General features: G+C 38.1%; 1 protein-coding gene across 1 annotated transcript; it reads left to right on the top strand.

Annotated features, from left to right (window-relative positions):
- Positions 1-2,927: 2,927 nt before the first annotated feature.
- Positions 2,928-7,371, top strand: LOC148714352 (uncharacterized). Its single transcript, XM_089926378.1, has 7 exons — positions 2,928-4,757; positions 4,837-5,080; positions 5,197-5,594; positions 5,684-5,785; positions 5,882-6,274; positions 6,381-6,988; positions 7,078-7,371. The coding sequence occupies exons 4-6, from the start codon at positions 5,729-5,731 to the stop codon at positions 6,429-6,431; spliced, it is 501 nt and encodes a 166-aa protein (XP_089782504.1). The 5' UTR covers positions 2,928-4,757; positions 4,837-5,080; positions 5,197-5,594; positions 5,684-5,728; the 3' UTR covers positions 6,432-6,988; positions 7,078-7,371.
- The last annotated feature ends 1,784 nt before the right edge of the window (positions 7,372-9,155 follow it).

The raw sequence follows: 9,155 nt of genomic DNA, 5'->3' as shown, positions 1-9,155 counted from the left end.
TTTAAAGTTGAAGTATAAAGTTTTTTTAAGAAGAAATTAGGGGAAAAAAAAAGAAAGTGAGCCTGAAAAGAAGAATCAGATGATGGTGCACTGTGACTAGGGGATACATACAAAAGAAAATAAGGCGCCAGAATTGGTGAGGAGTCGCAATCAGGACCATCAAATCACAAAATAGATGGTGTTACGGGTTACACCAACTTAGGCATTGGTCGTCTATCCATTAGACCCCACTAGAATCACAGTGCATATGTTGAAATGATGTGGGCGAACTAATGATTTATTGGACTATCCAGATCTCTTTTCACTAAAGATTTTCTTTAAAAAGCTGCTTGATTTATGTGACTTTAGAAAGACTTTAGGAGAATGATAAGGTGACACATATCTCGTGTGTTGATGTAGGGTTCATAAAATATAGAAAATTAAGGATTTTTAGTGAAGTACAATTTTTTTTTTAAAAGAAGAAATTAAGGAGAAAAGAAAAAAAAAGGGAGCCTCAAGGAAAGAGTCTGGTGACGGTGGAATTTGAGGGATTTGTGTTGCCGGCGCCACTATGAGTAGGGGATACATGCATTGATGTGTGGTCATAAAATATAAAAAATTAGGTTTTTTTAGTTGAAGTATAATTTTCTTTTAAAGAAGAAATTAAGGATTGTACCAAAAAAGGAAGAAGAAATTAAGGAGAAAAGAAAAAAGAGAGCCTGAAGAGAAGAGTCGGGTGATGGTGGAATTTGAGGGATTCATATCGGAGGCTCCATGTGAGTAGGGGATACATGCAAAAATAGATAAGACAACAAATTGGTGGAGAGTCGCAATCAGGACCGTCAAATTGTGAAAGAGATGGGGTTACAGGTTACGCCAACTTGGACACCGGTCATCAATCTATTAGACCCCATTAGAATCATGGTGTGTATGTTGGAATAATGTGGATGGACCAACGATTAATTGGATTGTCCAGATCTCTCGTCACAAAAAGATTTTCTTTAAAACTTTGTTTGATTTATGTGACTTTAGAAAGACTTTAGGAAAATGATGCATATCTCGTGTGTTGATATAGGGATCGTAAAATATAGAAAATTTGGTTTTTTTAGTTGAAGTACGAAGTTTTATTTTTAAAGAACGTAAGGAGAAAAGAAAAGAAAGAGACCCTAAGAGAAGAATCGGGTGATGGTGAATTTAGGGGATTCGTGTTGGAGGCGCCACTATAAGGAGGTTATACTGGCAAAAGAAGACAAGGCACTGGAGTCGGTGGGGAGTTGCAATCACGATCGTCAATCCGTTATACCCTATTGGAATCATGGTGTGTATGTTGGAATGATGTGGATGGACCAATGATTATTTCGACCGTTCAAATCTCTCCTCACTAAAAAAATTTTTGTAAGAATTTTAGAAAGACGTTAGGAAAATGAAGAGGTGACACATATCTTGTATGTTGATATAGGGGTCATAGAATATAGAAAATTTGGTTTTTAGTTGAATTAAAAGTTTTTTCTAAAGAAGAAATTAAGGGGAAAATAAAAGAAAGAGCCTCAAGAGAAGAGTCTGGTGATGGTGGAAATTGAGGGATTTATGTTGGAGGTGCCACTATGAGTAGGAGATACATGCAAAAGAAGACAAGGCACGAAAATTGGCGGGGAGTCGCAATCAGGACCATTAAATCATTAAAGAGATGGGGTTACGAGTTAAGCCAACTTGGGCACTGATCGTCAATCCATTAGACCCCACTGGAATCATGGTGCATATGTTGGAACAATATAGACGAACCAATAATTAATTGGATCATCCAAATCTCTCCTCGCTAACAGATTTTCTTTAAAAAGCTGCTCGATTATGCGACTTTAGAAAGACTTTAGTAAAACAACGAGATGACACATATCTCGTGTGTTGATATAGTGGTCATAAAATATAGAAAATTAGGTTTTTCTAAGTTGAAGTATGAAGTATTTTTTTTCAAAGAAGAAATAAGGGGAAAAGAAAAGAAATTGAGCCTGAAAAAAAGAGTCAGATGATGGTGGACTGTGATTAGAGGATACATGCAAATGAAGAAAAGGCACCGGAACTGGCGGGGAGTCGCAATCAGGACCATCAAATCGCAAAAGAGATGGTGTTAAGGGTTACGCCAACTTGGGCATTGGTCGTCTATCCATTAGACCCCACTGGAATCATGGTGCTTATGTTGGAATGATGTGATCGAACCAACAATTAATTGAACACACACTACAACGAATGAGAGTTTTGGCGACTCTATTTTTCCGACGCTAGGGGAAAGCGTCGGGAAAGTTTTGCCCAGCCCAACCTTTGCCGACGCTTTTAGTAAGCATCGGTAAATCCAAAGAAACGACGACGCTTTTAAGCGTCGGTCAAAGATTTAGAATCTACGACGCTTAAAAGCGTCGTTAGAAAACTTTAAACCCCCCAACCGGCCCCGTCTCCTCCATTTTCTATCGGTCGAGGCCCTTTCTATCAGTCGGTGCCCTAGCTCCATCGCCGACTTCTCAGCTCCATCGCGATCCGTGGCTTCCCCGCTGCCGTCTTCCTCCTCCTTCTCTGAGGTAAGCCTCCTCCTCCTCCTCCTCCTCCTTCTCGTCCTCCTCCTCTTCTATCGGTGCCGTCTTCCTCTTTGTTTTGATCTCACCTCCATCCCTAGCCTCGATCGACGATCGAAGATTCCGATTCTCCGCCGCCGTCGACCTCGCCGTCGTCTGAGGTAAGCCTCCTCCTCCTCCTTCTCTTCCTTCTCCTCCTCCTCCTCCTGTTTGTTTTCTTCTTGTCTTTAACGCTCGCCCGGCCTCCTCTCCTCATCCTCTCTCGGTCGATGCCCTAGCAGATATTCTTGCTGATGAAGTTCTACTTCATTACTTTTTTAACCTGTCCTCTGCATCCATCAATTCATTTGGTTTTTATTTTTGAGTTGAGCTATAATAGCCTGTCTTTTGAAATTGCAAATCAAATATTTTTTACACTATGCTGCTTTGCTCGATATCCTTATTTTGTGCATTAATACCTCATGCTGGCGGTTGTTGATCTGTTAAAGCATGGGCAAGTGACCATTTAGGTGATAATGCCATGCTTTTTGGTTAATTTGACATTATTTTGCAAGCAAGCATTCTAGTTTTGAGTTTTACACTTTAAATTATTCTCTATTCATTCTTTAACTGAATCATGTGTTTAGCCTTGTATGCAAGATTGAGGATTTATCTTATCTTATTCTTATTTCCATGAGAACCCACTGTATTAAAACTATGCTTTAGTTCAGTTGATGTTAGGCTAGATTCGGGTCACAGCATGCCTCTAATATCTTGGAGCCTCTGTCATTCACTGGTGGGGTAGATTGGTCTCTTGATGGTCTAAAATGCCAGGTAATGCAATTCATTTGACACTTATCAACATTTGGCATGTGGGATTTCCAACAAGATTTTAATTCATTATTCGTTATAATATATTTTTCTGTTAACTTTGCTTTCCTTTTTAAACCTTTTTACTTCCTGAGACCCCCTTATTTATTTAGTAAAAGATTAATTGATCATCGTTTGTATTCTGGTGGGTGATTTAAAAGGTATGCTCTTACAACTGACAACTGCCTGGGTACCGGTTATTCTGATGTTATCTGTTGCAATCTGGAGCTCCCTGAACTGAAACCTCTTTAAGTTTCCCAGGCAAACTTCCTCATTATGTGGGTCTGAAGAAACAAAAAGATGGAGAATTTAAGCCAAAGAACTAACAATGTTGAGCTCAGTCATCCATTTTTGGTGTCGTGATTGATAATCTTAAGAAAGGACTTGTAGGTTTTCAACCTATCTTTATTACTTTACTATCGAACAAATTATAACATGTTTCTTGAAGATGAATGGTTCCAAATACCTCAGAGAAATCATGAGAAACCCCTTTTGAGATACCATGAAGAGACATACGATATTCACGAACAAGGCATTCATCCAGCGTCTGAAAATAATGTTACTTAACGAGAATTTGTAAGTAGCACAAGAGGAGTGTTGCATCTTATGTTTAAATAAAACCAAGTGCATAACCAACACAGAATTTTTATGTTCTCTGGATTCACCTTTCTGGCATGTAGTCGTCTAAGCATGTAACAACCTTACTTCATTTCCACATCAGGAAGGTTCCATTGTGTGATTACCAGAAAGACTTCAGTCGAAGTTGGCTCATCTTTCAAATCAGTTGTGAGAAATTGAGAGCAAACTTTGTTTTAGCAATTTATGAATGCTCAAGGATTTGGCCAAAGTTGAAGTTGACTTCTTGAAAGAGTCAGAGATATTACATACTTTTTGTTAGCACGTGTTTAGTAGACATGTCACATCGTTGATACAGGAACAAAGTAGAAATAAGAAAGTTTAGATGATACTTATACTCAGTGTATGCCTTATAATGTTGTGCCAACTGATGAAGTAAATGCGCCAATGAGTTTGATTAGGATGGATGTTGAATGAGAATGTAGTTTCATAATGGTAAGTAAAATTTATGAAGCATACGTTGAATGAGTTATTATATTCTCTTTTATTAGCCCTTTATTTAGTATAAATTTATCATTTAACCAAATATTGATTCTTTTTTGTGCATACCAGGTAACAATATGCCCCGAGGGAGACGATTTAGAGATGTGGAGTTCCAGCATTCTCAGGTGGGATCTACTTCTGAGCAGTCCCTGCAGTCCCAGCAGCCATATGAGCACCAGCAGCACGAGTCAGGATCTCAGCGCGAGCCTCCTGCTGATTGTCCGGAGGATGAGCTCCGGATCTAGGGTAATTCGATTTAAAGTTCATATTTTATGTTCATATTTGTCTTCAACTTTTTAAGACATATTTTATTTAATTTGAATAGATGGACAAGGGACAGTGAGGACGAGACGGGGACCCACTCAAGCAAAGGATGTGTGGAAGCTTCCTCCGGGTGAGAAGATCATCATCCGATGCAACGAATTGGGGCAGCCCATCAATAGAGCTGGAAGTCTTCTATCAAGCTTTTAGGATCGGTTGCACGCAAGGGTCAGCTGTGTCCGCTCAACTATACGAAGTGGAATGACATGCTTCCTTCGTATAAGGTTGAGCTTCTTAGACTCATACAGGTAATGAATTGAATTTGTTCTTTTTAATTTGACACCTCCTGCATGTTAATTTGCTTACTACCATAATTTTACTTTTGAGGTTTAATATTATTATAACATTCTGTATCTTGTTGTAGGGTAAGTTTGTACTCCCTCCAGAGAGCCATGATTGGGTGCTAAAGTCCCTCAACCGCAAATGGAAAGAATATAAAGCAAAATTGAAGACGGACTTCAAGCGTGAGGGTATGACAGAGGAGGAGGTTGCTCGTGTGACTCCTCCTGATGTATACCCTCAGCAGTGGAGGGAGCTTGTTCACTACTGGTTTTCTGAAAAAGGACAGGTCACGTATATTGTTTCAATATCTTATAGATCTTTATTATTAATATAGATTGCAAATATATACATTGAATAATATTATACTGTGTGCTTTTATTTTGGCAGACATATTCTAATATTGGTAGAGCTGCACGAGCATCTCAAGCAGTTCCTCATACTTCAGGCTCGAAGAGTTATGCGAGACGTAGAAATGAATTCGTAAGTTTGTTTGAAACTATTTGAAACTCTACTAACATATAGCACGTATCATGATATATAGTTTGGCAATATACTTTCCGTATGTGTAGATAGTAGAGCATGGAAGGGAGCCTGGTGAGGTAGAGTTTTATAAGATGACCCACACTCACCGAGATGGCAGCTTTGTCCGGGACGAGTCGAGAGATATAGTTGTATGTATTCATTTTTTATTTGATCATAATTATTTTATTAATTTTACTTCCTTTAAATTATTAATGTGACTGTTTATTTTTTTGAGAGAGATATAGGAAAGAGCTACAAATCTCATTTCAGAGCGCGTCGGGGAGTCATCATCATCCGACGCGGCCAGTCGCGTTGAGGCTCAGGTCTATGCAGAATTGATGGGCCCAGAACGTTATGGACGCGTGAGGGGTTACGGTATCGGAGTTACCCCCACTCAGCTGTCTGCAGTGAGCCGATATACCCAAGATGCCAGACAAGGTACTAGCACTGCAGAGGTTTGTAGTTTGAAGACAGAGATGGCACAGATAAAGCAGTCATATGAGACAAGGATAGAGGAGATGAGGCAGAGTCATATGACTGATATGGCAGAGTTGAAGCAGAGCCAAGAGTTGAAAATACAATCTTTGCAGGATCAGCTTGACCATATTTCATCTTTTTTGCAGAGATTTGCTCCTCCGGTACATAACTAAATATATTTGAATATTTTATATAATTATAATGTATTCTGGTATGAGCGTGATGACTTTCGTATTTTTAGTTTCTAATGTATTTTTTTTCTTGTAGGTTGCTGATACTTCATCTACTCGTAGAGATGATGATGCCGTCGACTCTTGATACATCGTAGATTGTGTACTTACGATTTTGGGATGAATGTTTTTAGATTGTTTTAAATTTTTTGTTAATGCTTCTCTGAAGCCTAGGACTCTTAACCAGTCCAGAACTTTATTTACTGCTAGACAGGTACCTTGTGCTTTTGACTATAAAGTTTTTGAGTTTTTCTCTAAGCTGCTTATTTTTTTATATGATATCATATAGAGGTCTTAATGTTATTGATCGCTGCAGATTGATATTTGGAGGTTTTGCTAAAGATATCTCTTATTTCTTATGACTTTCCCTGCTAGTTTGACATGCTTGTTGAGTATCCAACTCTCTGATAAAGAGATGCTTAAAGTGTATCTCTTATTTCTTAATGTTATCAACTCTCTGATATTTGAGTATCTCGGCTTGTTTTGCAGCCGAGTTATTGTTTGCATGTATTCAATGGGCACAACTCCCAGGTGACATCTCTTGATTTTCATCCAAAGAAGACAGATCTCCTCTGCTCTTGTGATGGCAATGGTGAAATTCGGTTATGGAGTGCCAGCCAGTTTTCATGCTCACGTGTTTCTAAGGTTAGTTTTCATGATTATGCTTTTATATGTTCACCTTTGGTTGTAGTTAATTGTGCTCATGTATTAATTCTTTATTGTTGGTCAAACAGGGTGGTACAGTGCAAGTTAGGTTTCAGCCTTACATTGGACAGTATTTAGCAGCAGCAGCGGAAAATGTGGTGACTATTTTTGATGTTGAGACAGACAGAAAGATATACACAGCGGAAAATGATGGGAGCTTCTACTCGGCCATCATTAAAGTTAATTGTTTAATATGCAATAGAATTATTGAAGCCTTCTGTTTGTTATAATTATTATATTGCTATATTGTATTTGAAGAATAATTGGAAGAAGGAACAAAAATTGTACCTTATGCATCATGCAGGTTATATGCTAGTATTATCTTTAAAATATAGCCTCCGTCTGGTATTTTTGGCTGCACCACTGTGTTCTGCTTGTGGGTGACAAGCTTATGATTTCTGCCAACTTAAAGAAAGGACGATTTGTTTTGTTCCTTATGTTGGAATTTGATCTGAGCATTTATTCTTCTAATTCTATTTTTGTATAATTGGTTTAGAAGTGTCAGATAATATTTAGAATAAAAAAAAGACTATCATTATATTTGGTACTTTGGATACTTGTATGTATTGAATATTTGGTACTTAAAGTGATACGTTTGTCGCGCCGGTCAAACTGATCTTATGTAGTGTACTAAGCTGTGGAAGTAAGCCACAGGAATTTTTGGAAGCTACTTTGATGGTTTATGTATTCGTAGACTAAATGTTTTGTGTCATCTGTACTGAACTTCTTGTTCTATCTTACTAATCCCAGTGGTGTAGAAATGCATACCTTGTTATAATTAGTGTTGGAAGCAATGGAACAGAGCTACTGCTGCACTGATTGTTGGTAAATCTTAGTTTTTAAGGTAACACGTGCTTGCTTTTCCATGTCTAGCCTCCATGATGGATGTGCTTCTTGGCAAACTATGTCTCTTCAACCAAATGATACTTTATATAATATATCTATGAACCATGTAATTTATGTTGATTTGGAGCAATAGTGCGATCTGATGACTAGTGTAATTTATGTAATTTATGTAATTTATGTTGATTCATGTAATTTATGTAATTTATGTAAGAATGCAGACAAGCCTGGAGGAAATATTGATCTAGGGCTCGTTTGGTTCGCGGGAAGCATTTTCCTTCCTAGGAATATGATTCCTGGGAAACAAATTCCTAGGAAGAGGATGCCTAGGAAAGTACTTTTGGCATGTTTGGTTGACCATGGGAAAGTGACAAATTTCCAAGATGCTTATGTTTGGTTGGCCATCCACTTTCCTAGGAAAGTTATATATAATTCCTATTATGCCCTTAATAAAAATTAGGTTTTTAATGCCTCTTTAATGCTTCTTTAATGCTGAAGGGACTTTTTGGGAAAAAGTAAAAATGGAGTGATTCCCGCCTCATGGGAAAGTAACTTTCCCATGTTTCTCATGGGAAAGACTTTCCCATGAAATGTGGGAATCACATTCCCATGGGAATACAACTTTCCCTTCTCTCTCCTTTGAAAACTCCAACCAAACAAGAGGCATCTCGTTACTTTCCCGTTGACCACACTTTCCCCCCTTCTTTTCCCGCGAACCAAACGAGCCCCTAAAGAAAGGTGCTGCTGAGGTAATCTGCGCCCTAAATAATGCCGATACGCCTTTTGTTTAGCTTATTTACCTTAATGGAGTGCTGTCCATTAGCTACTATGTGCTCATGGGCCATTTGGTTCAGGTGTGCTCATGACATAATTTTGTTACTGTGTAATGCCTCCATATCTTTCCTTGTTGATAATGTTGTGCTTTTGCTGCCGGTGTTAAGCATATAAAAGCTTATAAAACAGAAATGCAAAGTCATCTCCAAAGATCACATAATGTGATATCTTTTGCTATTTCTACATTGGTTTGCTTATCTGCCTTTGTCATAACCTTCTTTTCATTTTTACAATTGTTTCTGTTCAGTTGGCGACATCATTAGTTGGTTAATTGAAAATTTCAAGAATGATAAAGCTACTGAGTCATCAACAAAAAGTAATAAAACCAATGAGAGAAAAAAAAGCTTTAGAAAAAGAGTCTGCAGAGAAGGAAGCAGAATGCAGCATTACTATTCTTAAATACATGTCGGTGTTATTTGCAAGGCATGGA

The sequence above is a fragment of the Phoenix dactylifera genome, chromosome 11 (genome assembly GCF_051530095.1).
Source record: "Phoenix dactylifera cultivar Ajwa chromosome 11, Ajwa_hap1_PhDact_Kaust_v1.1, whole genome shotgun sequence".
Taxonomy (NCBI): domain Eukaryota; kingdom Viridiplantae; phylum Streptophyta; class Magnoliopsida; order Arecales; family Arecaceae; genus Phoenix; species Phoenix dactylifera.
This window is presented reverse-complemented; position numbering and strand designations above follow the sequence as displayed.

Excerpts from the sequence above, each read along its gene's own strand:
- LOC148714352 (XM_089926378.1), top strand. The coding sequence starts at position 5,729 with ATGACCCACACTCACCGAGATGGCAGCTTTGTCCGGGACGAGTCGAGA. Across the intron at positions 5,786-5,881 it reads ACGAGTCGAGAGATATAGTT|GAAAGAGCTACAAATCTCAT; the intron begins GTATGTATTCAT and ends AGAGAGATATAG. Across the intron at positions 6,275-6,380 it reads TGCAGAGATTTGCTCCTCCG|GTTGCTGATACTTCATCTAC; the intron begins GTACATAACTAA and ends TTTTTCTTGTAG.